Source organism: Hyla sarda, chromosome 2, assembly GCF_029499605.1.
Source record: "Hyla sarda isolate aHylSar1 chromosome 2, aHylSar1.hap1, whole genome shotgun sequence".
Lineage (NCBI taxonomy): Eukaryota > Metazoa > Chordata > Amphibia > Anura > Hylidae > Hyla > Hyla sarda.
The window spans coordinates 207,444,017-207,459,873 of NC_079190.1; the positions used below are offsets into that span (position 1 = coordinate 207,444,017).

Consider the following 15,857-nt stretch of genomic DNA (forward strand, 5'->3'; position numbering starts at 1 on the left):
GATGAAAAAATAACTAATGTCCATTTATGCTAAATTTACATGCTTGTGGTGGCCCAAGACAAACATACCATAAAAAGCATCCTAAGCAGCTGGAGCATGTAATAGAATGGCTCTGTGTACAATCATTATTAATATATATTTTTTAGTATTAAGGGCCTTTATTTTTTCTTTAAGACTGGGAAAAATACATAGCCCAGTGAAAATACATTGTTCAGCTTATATATGATGCCAATTCAAATTGGTTTATTGGATAAGTGATTTTAATAATGAAGCCATAAGCATTGCATGAGGAGTTACCATTAAGGCCTGTGCACACACCACGTCTGTGTGTGCAGCGCTGTGCTATGGCTTTCTCTGAAAATTTGCTTTCCAAGGAATTTTGATCATTATTGCAGTTTTTGAGCAGACTTTACTGATGCTTATGACTGTGATATGGCAATGTGTTTACACCAGTGACTAAACATTTGTATTCAGCATTAAATAAGTTGAACAATATTGTCCATGCATAGTAACTAAGTGACAAAAAAATGTAAAATTTAACTGAAAAAACAAGCAATCCATAAAAAAATGAAAAAGAAAAAAAATAGGAATGCACTTGTGTATATGCTTGATTTACATGCTCCACATGCTATTTTATTGAAAAAAGAAGTCCAATTTCTCATCTGTTCCCGCTCAATGACTACAATTACCATGATGCATTTCTCCTTTGGAGTCTCCTAGCCCTGTGCTAAAGTTCCCTCCCACTGTTCCCTTCCACCATCCTTCTCATTGTCTGCACTGTGCTTTAGGACAATCTGTTGACACTGCTTTGGCACCTCCATCTAGCAGCTGCATCTTCTGTTAGGCTGTCATTACGTGATAACGTGCAGCTACTACAAAGGCTGAGGCAGCTGATGGCAGCTCAGGGGGCAGTCTTGGATAGTCAAGCAATCCCTCACAGCATAGAAGAGTGATGACATGTGGTCTACAAAAAGGGAAGGGAAGGGAGGAATCATGAGCTGAGTGCAGACAACATGAAAAAGAAATCAGCTGAACTACAAAGCTTCTTGGGGGTGGAGACCATAGAGTGGCTGGGAAAAAGCTTACATCTTTCCTAATTAAAGTATAATACAAAGGTGCATAGCTGTTTACATGCAATTGATTTAGAAATATTTTTTTTTTTTATGCTGGACTACCTCTTTAAAGGGGTTCTCCGGTGCTTAGACATCTTATCCCCTATCCAAAGGATAGGGGCTAAGATGCCTGATCGTGGGAATCCCGCCGCTGGGGACCCCCGGGATCTTGCATGCGGCCCCCCGTTTGTAATCAGTCCCCGGAGCGTGTTCGCTCCGGGTCTGATTACCGACAACCACAAGGCCGGCGGCGTGTGACGTCACGCCTCCGCCCCCGTGTGACGTCGCACTCTGCTCCTCAATGCAAGCCTATGGGAGGGGGCGTGATAGCTGTCACGCCTCCTCCCGTAGGCTTGCATTGAGGGGCGGAGCGTGACGTCACACAAGGGCGGAGACATGACGTCACACGCCGCCGGCCTTGTGGTCGTCGGTAATCAGACCTGATTGCAAACGGGGTGCCGCGTGCAAGATCCCGGGGGTTCCCAGCGGCGGGACTCCCGCGATCAGGCATCTTAGCCCCTATCCTTTGGATAGGGGCTAAGATGTCTAAGCACCGGAGTACCCCTTTAATGTTGAATGAGATATAAAAACATGTTGCCAGTAGTGCCCCTTACATTTAATTATCTTTCAGCTTACTGTCTGGAAATATTCTTTATATTTTAAAGTAAATGTGACCCATTCTTACTATGTTTAGAGAACATACACGAAAGAAGGCTAACAAATGAAACAACATTTTAAAGGGCATGTTCTATGAGAGATTGACTTTTGAAATTTAGTCCTCATTGCCATATTATCCATGTTAACAAATCCATGTTACTGCATGCATAGTCTGCTTTTGGCCTATGCTATGCCTTTGTATGCCCTCACTTTTATATCACGGCAGCCCCATTGCATGTCATGTTACAGGGTTGAGCTGTAGGCATTCCATGTGTCCTTCCATACAAAGTCTGTGACCGTGAACATAGAAGTGCTTTGAAACGGCCAAAAAAATTATTTTGTTGCTCATTAAGAGATGTAACATTTCTTTACAATGTGGCATGTTGTTGTAGTGTTGAATAACAGTTGCATAACTATTAAGTAATTTGGTTAATAAGTCTTCCGTGAAATGCTTTTCAGCCAGCAGGAAAAAAAGTGAAATCTTTATTTAGGGGGAAGTCTGTTAGGAATAATGCCAAGAAAACAAATAAAATTAACAAGGTGAAGAGTTCAGGACATTTATCTTTTCAATAGAGGAGAATGTGATATAAAATTTGTTGCAATGCCATAATTATTATTGCTATTATTATTGATTAATTTGATAATTCATCTGAATGTTTAATGAATGGTTCATCTTAATGGTATGATATATGTGTATGTAATATATATATATATATATATATATATATATATATATATATATATTTATATATATATGTGTGTGTATTAGACTTGTGCACTAAAAAAATTTTCGTTTAATTTCGTTTCGTTTTGGAAAAAAATTTCGGTTCGGCAATATTTTCGGTTTAGATTTTTCGGATACATTCGGTATTCGGGTATTCGTGTTGTTTTTTTCGGATACATTCGGTATTCGGGTACATTCGGTAAATCTTTTTAGTTTTTTTGGACTTTAGCGATCCTAATAAATAATGGAGATACCTTTTTTATTAAAATTTCGCAGGGTATCATAAAAAAATCATAATAAAAAAGATACAGTGGTGATGGAAAAAATTGTATCTAACGAAATGTATCTTTTTTATTATGAAATGTTTATTCATTTTTAAGCAGGGATCAATTTATGTGAGCGGGTAAAGCACAAAAAATTTAGCCGACAATAATAAAAATGTAGTGTGTGCTGTTTTTCACTTTTTTTAAAAACATTTTTTAGGTAGTACTACTACTACTCCCAGCATGGAACACACTGTTCCATGATGGGAGTAGTAGTTACCTGTATTAATTGAAAGATCGCAGGGGTCCCTTGCGATCCTCTTGTATAATGTACAGATGCGGCGGCTGCTCTTCTATGGTCCCCTGCACTCACGTATATATACACATATTCATATTTCCCGCAGAGCTGTGATTGGCCAGATGGTTCCAGCCAATCACAGCTCTCTGTGAGAAATAGGAATATGTGTATATATACGGCCGTGCAGGGGTCCATAGGAGAGCGGCCGCCGCATTCATACATTATACTGGAGGATCGCAGTGGGCGTCAGGAGCGATACCCGCAGTGATCTTCCCTTTACTACAAGTACTACCACTCCCAACATGGAGTACACTCTGCTCCATGCTGGGAGCTGTAGTACCTGTATTAATAGACAGATCGCAGCGGGTGTCAGAAGTTACACTCGCTGCGATATGTCTATTAATGCAGGTACTACAGCTCGCAGCATGGAGCAGAGTGTGCTCCATGTTGGGAGTATTAGTACCTGCAGTAAGGGACAGATCCCAGGGATGTCACTTCCCCTGACACCCGCTGCGATCCTCCTGATGTGAATGTCGGGATCAGCTGTTCTCAGGGCTACAGAGCCGGGAGAACAGCTGACGCTGAGCCGTAGGTATACATCGTATATCTACTGCCCAGCAAGAACTTACAGTGAGCCTGCAATGTGTATATACAGTATACACATTGCTGGCTCACTTAACCCCTTGCTGAGCTGTGCGCTATGCGCAAGCCCAGCAAGGGAAGAGTTAACTTACACTGCTGGACAGTGTAGGTTAACCCTTTGGGCGGTATACACTTTATACAGCTATCTATAGATAGCTGTATACAGTGTATACAGAAGATGAAGTCCAGCTTACTTCCCTGAGTCCCGTCCGGGTTCGTGTAGCTCCGCCCCTAGTGATGACGTCATTAGGGGGCGGAGCTACAGAAGGGAACAAGGCTAGTTAATCTGAAGCTCTGTTCACATTGTACGTTTTGTATAATATGAACAGACCCTTCTGACAGTGTCTACCCAGACAGGGAGACTCCAGCTGTTGCTAAACTACAACTCCCAGCATGCCCAGACAGCCAAAGGCTTTGCACCAATTGGTTGCTCCCTGTTTGGGTAGACATTGCATCATGGGTGCTCTCCCCAGCGGACAGCGCCAAAAATGTCATAACCAATTTTTTGTGTTTTTTTCTTCTCTTTTCAGATCCGTGTATGCAGAGGATTACTGCGGATTCGATGGATTACGGCGGATTATTTATTTTTTCCTTTAATAAAATGGTTAACGAGGGCTGTGGGGGAGTGTTTTTTTAAATAAAATAATTTTTCCAATGTGTTGTGTTTTTTTTAATTTTTATTGAATTTTCAGGGCTAGTAGCGGAAGCTGTCTTATTGACGGAATCCATTACTAGGCCAGGGCTTAGTGCTAGCCCCAAAAACAGCTAGCGCTAACCCCCAATTATTACCCTGGTACCCACCGCCACAGGGGTGCCGGGAAGAGCCGGTACCAACAGGCCCGGAGTGTCAAAAATGGCGCTCCTGGGCCTAGGCGGTAACAGGCTGGCGTTATTTAGGCTGGGGAGGGCCAGTAACAATGGTCCTCGCCCACCCTGGTAACGTCAGGCTGTTACTGTTTGGTTGGTATTGTGCTGAGAATGAAAATACGGGGAACCCTATGCGTTTTTTTATTTTTTATTATTTGGTTGGTATTCTCAGCACAATACCAACCAAACAGCAACAGCCTGACGTTACCAGGGTGGGCGAGGACCATTGTTACTGGCCCTCCCCAGCCTAAATAATGCCAGCCTGTTACCGCCTAGGCCCAGGAGCGCCATTTTGACGCTCCGGGCCTGTTGGTACCGGCTCTTCCCGGCACCCCTGTGGCGGTGGGTACCGGGGTAATAATTGGGGGTTAGCGCTAGCTGTTTTGGGGGCTAGCACTAAGCCCTGGCCTAGTAATGGATTCCATCAATAAGACAGCTTCCACTACTAACCCTGAAAATTCAATAAAAAAAAAAAAAAACACAACACATTGGAAAAATTATTTTATTTAAAAAAACACTCCCCCACAGCCCTCGTTAACCATTTTATTAAAGGAAAAATAAATAATCCGCCGTAATCCATCGAATCCGCAGTAATCCTCTGCATACACGGATCTGAAACGAGAAGAAAAAAACACAAAAAATTGGTTATGACATTTTTGGCGCAGTCCGCTGGGGAGAGCACCCATGATGCAATGTCTACCCAAACAGGGAGCCACCAATTGGTGCAAAACTACAACTCCCAGCATGCCCAGACAGCCTTTGGCTGTCTGGGCATGCTGGGAGTTGTAGTTTAGCAACAGCTGGAGTCTCCCTGTCTGGGTAGACACTGCCAGAAGGGTCTGTTCACATTATACAAAACGTACAATGTGAACAGAGCTTCAGATTAACTAGCCTTGTTCCCTTCTGTAGCTCCGCCCCCTAATGACGTCATCACTAGGGGCGGAGCTACACGAACCCGGCCCGGGACTCAGGGAAGTAAGCTGGACTTCATCTTCTGTATACACTGTATACAGCTATCTATAGATAGCTGTATATTGTGTATACCGCCCAAAGGGTTAACTTACACTGTCCAGCAGTGTAAGTTAACTCTTCCCTTTCTGGGCTTGCGCATAGCGCACAGCTCAGCAAGGGGTTAAGTGAGCCAGCAATGTGTATACTGTATATACACATTGCAGGCTCACTGTAAGTTCTTGCTGGGCAGTAGATATACGATGTATACCTACGGCTCAGCGTCAGCTGTTCTCCCAGCTCTGTAGCCCTGAGAACAGCTGATCCCGACATTTACATCAGGAGGATCGCAGCGGGTGTCAGGGGAAGTGACATCCCTGGGATCTGTCCCTTACTGCAGGTACTAATACTCCCAACATGGAGTACACTCTGCTCCATGCTGGGAGCTGTAGTACCTGCATTAATAGACATATCGCAGCGAGTGTAAGTTCTGACACCCGCTGCGATCTGTCTATTAATACAGGTACTACAGTTCCCAGCAGAGTGTACTCCATGTTGGGAGTATTAGTACTTGTAGTAAAGGAAAGATCACTGCGGGTATCACTCCTGACGCTATATAATCCTCCAGTATAATGTATGGATGCAGCGGCCGCTCTTCTATGGACCCCTGCACGGCCGTATATATACACATATTCCTATTTCTCACAGAGAGCTGTGATTGGCTGGAACCATCTGGCCAATCACAGCTCTGCGGGAAATATGAATATGTGTATATATACGTGAGTGCAGGGGACCATAGAAGAGCAGCCACCGCATCTGTACATTATACAAGAGGATCGCAAGGGACCCCTGCGATCTGTCAATTAGTACAGGTAACTACTACTCCCATCATGGAAGAGTGTGTTCCATGCTGGGAGTAGTAGTACTACCTAAAAAAGTGAAAAACACGCACACACTACATTTTTACTATTGTCGGCTACATTTTTAGTGCTTTACCCGCTCACATAAATTGATCCCTGTTTAAAAATGAATAAACATTTCATAATAAAAATGATACATTTCATTAGATACATTTTTTTCCATCACCACTGTATCTTTTTTATTATGATTTTTTTATGATACCCTACGAAATTTTAATAAAAAAGGTATCTCCATAACTTTTTAGGATCGCTAAAGTCCAAAAAAAGAATAAAAAGATTTACCGAATGTACCCGAATACCGAATGTATCCGAAAAATCAAACTATCTGTATCCTTTTTATTAACTTTGTTATCAGAATTAATTCTTCACGTCGTTTACGGATAACGAATGCATTCGTTATTTACAGGTCGGGAAATAACGAATGTATTCGTTACTTTGCTATTTGTATTATCGTGGCTATTCGGGAATGTTCAAAATATGTTTTCGTGCATTCGGATGGGTCCGAATGCACGAAAACGGTAAAATTCGTTAATTTAGACATTCGTGCCAAACCGAATTGCACATGTCTAGTGTGTATGGTAGATGTCTGGTCTGTGTATGTACAATGTGTATATGTACGATGTGTATGTGTGTATGTACGTACGTTGTGTGTGTATGTATGTATAATGTGTTTGATAGATGTGTGTATGAATGATGAATGCATGATAGATGTGTGTATATGCTATATGTTTATGACAGATATATGTATGTACATAAAGAAGAATTCACATAGCAGAATTTCTGCACTGGAAGCATTTGGTGTGGAAATTCAAATTCCCTTGTCCGCTTAAAGAATAGACATGTCAAAATACATTGCCGTCTATTTTCCATGCGAACATTCCCCCATGTGAACATAGCCTTATTGTGCCTTCCTGAGACTAGGCTCTGGATCTGCCACTGGCTTATAGGCACTCTGTGTAAGGCCATTGTCACACGGTAGTATTTTGGTCAGTATTTTGCATTAGTATTTTTAAGCCATAATTCAAACAACCCTTTTAACAGGCTCTGCTTTCATGTAAAACTGCTATTCAGTGGAAAATACTGTGATTAATAATATTAGGTGTGGTGATAAATCAGAACATTGCATTATGTACAAAAATAATGTTTTCTATATAATAGATTGAAGTTATTGGGAATCTATGACACTTGCCTTTGACAGGGAGATATTAGACAGGTCTAAACTAGTTCATATCTATCCACCAAACATCCAGTTGTCTTTGTAACATTCAGCTGTTCACATTCACTTTTAGATAGTAATGTTTTATTTTTATATATAAAATCATGATCATTTAGGGTCTTCACACTGCCCTAAATGCTTCTTGTTCCCAATATATGTATTTACTGGTGAGAATGGATAAGACATGGCTGGTTGCTTACTATGTGTTACCTAAGGATACCAAACATGTTGCTGTGTCTTCAAGTTTAGTCCTTTTTATCTTGCTTTAAATATCATTCAGAAAAGACATTGCTCTATGGCTTCATCTGTGCAGGTAAGAAGCAGCTAAAAATCTTAGCCCAGAAAAATCTGGGTTAGGCTATGTTTCCACTTGGTTTTTTTTCTGGCAGTTTTTGGATATCTGCCACTGCAGTTTTTGAGCCAAAGCCAGAAGTGTATTCAAAAGGAATAGGACATATAAAGGAAGGACTTACACTTCTCCTCCCTTATGGATCCACTTCTGACTTTGGCTCAAAAACTGCAGTGGAAGTATTCCAAAAACTGCCAGAAAAAAAACCAAGTGGAAACCTAGCCTAATAGCCCAGAAAAATCCTAGTTTGCTTTTAGGAGACATATGTCATAGTTCATAGTTTGCAAAAACAAACAAACAGACAACAAACAAACAAACAAACCCTAAAACCAGTGTGAAACAATACTTTGTAACATCTCATGTATGTGAAGGTTTTAGTATCATCATAGAATTTGTGATGGGTAAAATTTGCATATGCTGTATATACAACTTGGGTAATAAATAGCATGAAGCAGCATAAAATACTAAAATAATTTTATAATTTTTAATAAGCAATTACTTGTCATGCCAAAGTAAAAGTTGAAATTTTATTGTGCAACTTTTATTGTTTGCTGGAGGTGTGACATTACCGTCCATTGCGATGAATGAACATGGAACTAAAGTTGCATTTACTTACGGTATATTATATGCAAAAAAAATGTAACTCTGTGCATATCTATGGATAATTTACTTAACCCTACATTTACAGTTTCAAATGTTGCAAAGTATTCATAATAGAATAATAATAGAATTATCTGATTTTGTAGAAAGGACAGATGTCCGAAAACATATCCCCTGTGGTTGAGAAAACAAAATGTCTTACACAGTAAAAATTTAGTAACTTTGCTTAGATAACATAGTATTTTTTGTAGTTCAGACTTGTTTAACAATATGTGGTGATTGAAAATGGATGGTGCAAAATCATAGCCTTGGTATTCATAACAAAAGAACACAATGCATATTTCTTAATATGATAGGACAAACTATGGCGACATTTATCACTGCAGGTGTAGGAGAAGCATTTTTTGTACAGCTTTTTTTGTGTGCTGGTAATGTGTAGGTGCACTATATTTATAAAATGAATGCAGGTTTAAATTACGCTGGTTTATTTGTTGCACAAAATTTTTGGAAGTGTTTGCACAACAATTTGGGAGTTTTCACAAAAGTCGCACTTGATAAATACATGACCACTGCACAGTGAAACGGATAAATGGTGTAGTGCAAGTCAACATTGTAAAGAATGTCGATTTGAAAAGTCGCAAAAAAGTTGCAAAAACCCCCCACTGCGCTTAAACTGTGCAAAATATAGAAAACAAAAGCAGATCTAAATGCAATGATAAATGTCCCCCTATGTATCAAAGTTTGATCTATACACTACTAATGTGTTTTTTTATTGGTGACACAGCACATGTCTAGACGAAAGTCCATTACTATACAGACCAAGTACCAGCTAATCCTCCGAAATGGACTCTCTTTCAGTGATATGTTGTCTCAGCTCATTTAGTTTCTGTGGCTGGGGAGGCAGATACACTGAGTTTTTGATGTAGTCCTGCAGATAGTGGTGGCAGGGTGTTAGATATGGCAATCGTGGCCAATCGAGGCCAGTCCAACATTGGTTAAACATTTCTGGTGCAACAACAGACCCTGTTGCTGCAAATTCCAACATACAAAAGGTTTTTCCTTTCTTTGATGTTATAATGTTATGTCACACTATGAAAACACATATTATGGTTGCTATGGTCAATTAAGTCAGTTTTGCTTAGATTTTAATTTACCGCCCATTGATGTTACTTTAAAGGGGTACTTCACCCCTAGACATCTTATCCCCGCGGTCCCACTGCTGCGAGTTCGCTCTGCACTTAATGATGGGCAATACAGGGGCCGGAGCATCGTTACGTCACGGCTCCACCCCCTTGTGACGTCACGACCTGCCCCTTTCAATACAAGTCTATGGGAGGGGGTGTGGCGGTCGTCACGCCCCCTGCCATAGACTTGCATTAAGGGGACGGGCCGTGATGTCACGAGGGGCAGAGACATGACGTCACGCTGCTCCGTCCCCTGTATCGCCCGTAATGACGGGCGATACAGGGGACGGAGCAGCGTGACGTCATGTCTCTGTGCTGTAATGATAGCGCGGTGCCGCAGCGGGGATACCGGGGCTCCCCAGCAGCGGGACCGCGGCGATCTGACATCTTATATAAGATGTCTGGGGGCGGAGTACCCCTTTAACTACAGGCCTTTACTTTTGCACCATCTTTTTTTAAATCTCTATGTACATTGACTAAATTGGTACTGGTAATTGGTACATGGTAACTGGTGACAAAACTGCTTCTGTGGCCTCACCCCCAAACGATCTAAGACTGTATTCACCCAGTGTGGTTTTTCAGCATCTTTATGTGTTTTTCACACTGTTTTCCTGTGGCTTTGGCAACTTTTGTCTGATTTTGACAAAGTTATGGAAAAACGCATCAAAGACACCAAAAGACGGCACTGTTTAACCCCTTAAGGACTCAGCCCATTTTGGCCTTAAGGACTATTTAAATTTTTACGTTTTCATTTTTTCCTCCTCGCCTTCTAAAAATCATAACTCTTTTATATTTCAATCCACAGACTAGTATGAGGGCTTGTTTTTTGCGCGACCAGTTGTCCTTTGTAATGACATCACTCATTATATCATAAAATGTATGGCGCAACCAAAAAACACTATTTTTGTGGGGAAATTAAAACGAAAAACGCAATTTTGCTAATTTTGGAAGGTTTTGTTTTCACGCCGTACAATTTCTGGTAAAAATGACATGTGTTCTTTATTCTGAGGGTCAATACGATTAAAATGATACTCATTATCATATACTTTTATATTATTGTTGCGCTTAAAAAAAATCAAAAACTTTTTAACCAAATTAGTACGTTTATAATCCCTTTATTTTGATGACCTATAACTTTTTTATTTTTCCGTATAAGCGGCGGTATGGGGGCTCATTTTTTGCGCCATGATCTGTAATTTTTTTTGATACCACATTTGCATATAAAAAACTTTTAATACATTTTTTATAATTTTTTTTTTAATAAAATGTATTAAAAAAGTAGGAATTTTGGACTTTTTAAATTTTTTTTCGTTCACGCCGTTCACCGTACGGGATCATTAACATTTTATTTTAATAGTTCGGACATTTACGCACGCGGCGATACCAAATATGTCTATAAAAAATGTTTTTTACGCTTTTTGGGGGTAAAATAGGAAAAAACGGACGTTTTACTTTTTTATTGGGGGAGGGGATTTTTCACTTTTTTTTTACTTTTACATTTTTTTACATTTTTTTTTACACTTGAATAGTCCCCATAGGGGACTATTCATAGCAATACCATGATTGCTAATACTGATCTGTTCTATGTATAGGACATAGAACAGATCAGTATTATCGGTCATCTCCTGCTCTGGTCTGCTCGATCACAGACCAGAGCAGGAGACGCCGGGAGCCGCACGGAGGAAGGAGAGGGGACCTCCGTGCGGCGTTATGAATGATCGGATCCCCGCAGCAGCGCTGCGGGCGATCCGATCGTTCATTTTAATCGCGAACTGCCGCAGATGCCGGGATCTGTATTGATCCCGTCACCTGAGGGGTTAATGGCGGACGCCCGCGAGATCGCGGGCGTCGGCCATTGCCGGCGGGTCCCTGGCTGCGATCAGCAGCCGGGATCAGCCGCGCATGACACGGGCATCGCTCCGATGCCCGCGGTTATGCTTAGGACGTAAATGTACGTCCTGGTGCGTTAAGTACCACCTCACCAGGACGTACATTTACGTCCTGCGTCCTTAAGGGGTTAAACAGAGCGTAAATAATGTTTCCAATTTAAAAGTTCTGTATTGTTGGCTGGCTGCTATGTAATAGGACAGATCATACTATAGGGTATTTTGCCAATGGATGATAATTCCTGTGTTCTCCATGTCCCTTTTTAAGCATTTTTCTCTGTGAATTTGTTGTTGTTCTGGTCTTAAAGGGGTACTCCAGTGAACATTTTTTTTTTCTAATTAACTGGTGCCAGAAAGTTAAACAGATTTGTAAATTACTTCTATTAAAAAATCTTAATCCTTCCAGTACTTAGCAGCTGCTGTATGCTCCACAGAAAGTTATTTTAAAATTTATTTCCAGTCAGGCCACAGTGCTCTCTGCTGACACTTCTGTCTGTCTCAGGAACTGTCCAGAGCAGGATAGGTTTGCTATGGGGATTTGTTCCTGCTCTTAACAGTTCCTGAGACAGACAGCAGTATCAGCAGAGAACACTGTGGTCAGACAGAAAAGAAATTTTAAAAGAAAGAACTTCCTGTGGAGCATACAGCAGCTGACAATTTTTGTTATCTGATTTATTTCTGTGATGCATTTTATGAGATTTTTCCCATGCCACTGTACATACAGTTACTGGCTCCTACCATCTTTGACTTTTGTTAGTATTCAGTGCTGTCATATATTTGCTGCTATCAAGTTATAAGCAAAACATAAAATAGTTTAAAGAGTATATAATTACATGTTCTGTAGTAATAGCTGCACAGTTTTGAGGCTTGGTCACTTGAAAGAGAGGTTAAAGGGATTGTCTTATTAAAGACCAACCCTTTGATATCAGAGTACCCATGGTTATCAGCTGTTTCCCATGGGTATAGTTTCCAGCAAACTGGCAGAGAGGCCACTGGTGACCAAAGAAATGTATTATTACATTGCCACCAATGTTTATTCTATAGAGCAGTTCTCTGTTCTGGCACATGGGAATGCTATTAAAGGGGTTTTCCAGGAATAGAGAAACAGAGGTAATTTATTTTTTAAATGCTCCCTGTCTATCTCCAGGCTGGGTGGGCTTCTGCAGCTCAGTTCCACTGAAGAGAATGGAGCAAAGTAGTAATACCACACACAACCTGGGGACAGAAGTGGACAATGTTTTTTAAAGAAATTAGCTCATTTTTTCTATTCCTGGTTAACCCCTTTAAGCAAGTGGACTTCTTTGTAATTTCTTTGTCTCAGTCACACTAAAGCAAATAAAAAATAAATAAATATATATTTCATCACTATAGAATGTGAGAAGAAAGAAAATACTGGAAAAACAACCTGTCACGTCCCCTCCCATAGAAATGAATGGAGGGGTTGTAGTGTGACGTCACGAGTGGGCATGGCCGTGACGTCACGTTTCGGAAGTAGCGCCCTGCACAGAATGCCAGGGGCTGCACCGAGATTGCGGGCGTCCCAGCTGCAGGACCCCGGCGATCAGACATTTTATAAGGCCAGAAACCTCTTTAATTTCTAATAGGAACCTGACAGGTCCATGGTGCCTCACACTGAGCCCAGGCTCTGACATGTGAGGAGAACAGTTTTCTTACACTACTCTCCTATACCAGACAGGCTTCTTGATTGACAGTGCACAAAAACAGCCCTACTAAAAGCCTATAAAGATCAGAATGCTGCGCTTAGAGGGATTATTTACAAGGCCACTCACTCATTACCCTCTTACAGGCTTTCCCCCTCTCCCCACTAAGTTTTGTGGATGTTTTTGTTTCATTTGGTTTTAATCAATAAAATGGATCTGATCTATTAAGATTTATGTAGTGACTGCACTGAGTTCCTGCTGTTCAGATGCCCTTCACTTTATTGGGAGCTGAGCTGCAGTAACCTGGCATGGCCGCTACACAATGAACAGAGCCTTCACAATGTAGTGTATGTGCCGCAGCAACCCATGGATCAGATATTGATGGCCTCTTCTAAGGACAGGCCATAAATTAGTTCTCACTGAAAAGCCCCCTTAGCACCTTATCTTATGAAGTGTTAACTGGTTTCCTGGAGATACTGTAAACATTGATACATTTTTCTTTTCTACTATACAGTTCAGATGTAACATCAGCTCCTGATTCTCTGGATACTACAGTAGCTCGAGGTAATTAAACACATATATAAAAGAAAACATAGTAAACCTACAAGTCTAAAATAAAATCTTATTTACTTGCCTTGTGTTTGTTAGATGCAGCAGCCAATGTACCATCACCTCATGAAATGTTTGTTGAGAACTATTCATCGACTACCATTCTGACTGAAAAACAAAATGAAGAAGATGTAAGTGATCTCGTATACTGTACAATTGAAGTTCATCATTTTATTAATCAGCATATTTACAATTATATATTTGGCCACCATATATATAAATACATCTATGGCCCCACTGTACATAAGATACCTACTTGGCTGTGCCCTTTCCTGCAGTGCTAGGTGCCGATTTAGCCTCAGCTAGTCAGGCCTGGCACCTCGATATGGATGTAGGCAGCACGATTAAATAATGACTCTGCCTATGTCCAGTGCCAGAATAAGACTGCTTACAGCATGGATCACGCTGCGTCATACATATATTTGTTTAATACAGACACATACATACCATGTATATATATAAAAATATATAAATCACAAGATATATATATATATATATATATAAAATGTATATATATATATATATAAAGCCTAAGTGGGGGGCTAAAGTGAAATCGCTGGGGTGCAGAAGAGGTAAAAATTTTCTTCTCTCCAGACAACCCCTTTATATACTCAACAGTAAGTTATGTAATTGATAATGTAATAAGTTATGCAGCTGTCATGTGTATGTTTTCTTAAAGCGTGCCTGTCATATTGCAAAAAAAAAGTGTTGTTACTCAGTACCTAATCCTGATCATGTACATATCATTTTATGTATCTAGGACCTATATATCCCTAACAAATAGCAATGATATGTAGCTCAGTTGCTTTGTCATCTTGCCTTATGGAGGGGGCGTGTCTGTCTCTCTTCCTCACTGTGAATGACTCATCTGCTCTGAGTCTGGGAGCAGCATGGCAGTCTGCAAATCACTGCACAGTAGTTTTTATGCATACATTTTCTATCTGTTCCTAGTAAAGCTGGATGCTAATCAACATAGCTCTCGCTATGTGTGTCATTCAGCTTTCACAGACTCCAGAATGTCTGATCAGCTTCTTTGTCATTCAGGAGTCAAAGAAAGCTTTGGCTGTTCAAGCATGCTGGGAGTTGTGGTTTTGCAAGAGCTGAAGCTGCAGTGTTTGTAAAGCACTGTGTTAGAACAGTGTTGCCTTTAGCTGTTGCAAAACTACAACTCCCAGCATGCCCACACATCCTTTGTCTGTAGTTTTGCAAGAGCTGCAGGCACACAGCTGGAGAATACACAGCTCTAAAACAGAGTTTTTCTAAGATGGAACCCCAGCTGTTGTAAAACAGGAGTTGTAGTTTAGGAACAGCTATAGGCTGTAGTGGTGCAGTGGTGATCTTCTATACTGAATACCAACACACTTTACGGCCGGTATCCTGTCTGCATAAAGTCAGTAGTGATGAGCGGCATATGCCATATTCGAATTTGCGATATTTCGCGAATATGAGGACGAATATTCGTCCCATATTCGTGAAATTCGAATATTCGCTATATTCGTGACGTTTTTCTGAATTGCGAAATTTCGCTATTGCGAATGCGGAATTAATAGCAAAATTTTGCTCGTCTGCGCATGCGCGCTATAACATATTGCGAGGGACGTTGCTAGGGATGTTGCTAAGCTCTGACAACTGTGCTTGCAGAACTCTCATTGGCTCACAGGCATAAGTAGGGCTTAATTTCCACGAATATTCACATTGCGAATATACGTATTGCGAATATTCGCAATGCGAATATTCGCATGCATAAACCTTTCGCCTCACAGTCTCATCCCTGGGTCTTTAATGAAATGATACAAGCATTGCATTTATCAGTCGAAGGAGATCCCTACAATGTGCTCAGTTTTTAAAACAGTTTGAGAAAAATATGAATATTCGTAATAGCGAATTTTAATAGCGAAATTCGCAATATCTGCAAATTCGT

The 15,857-nt window shown here is 40.7% G+C and overlaps 1 protein-coding gene across 1 annotated transcript in view; it reads left to right on the plus strand.

Annotated features, from left to right (window-relative positions):
• Positions 1–15,857, plus strand: part of IMPG2 (interphotoreceptor matrix proteoglycan 2) — a 100,747-nt gene that overhangs the window by 58,346 nt on the left and 26,544 nt on the right. The window contains exons 8-9 of the mRNA XM_056560535.1: positions 13,842–13,891; positions 13,976–14,067. Coding sequence (XP_056416510.1) covers positions 13,842–13,891; positions 13,976–14,067 — 142 coding nt within the window. The remainder of the gene's footprint in view (positions 1–13,841; positions 13,892–13,975; positions 14,068–15,857) is intronic.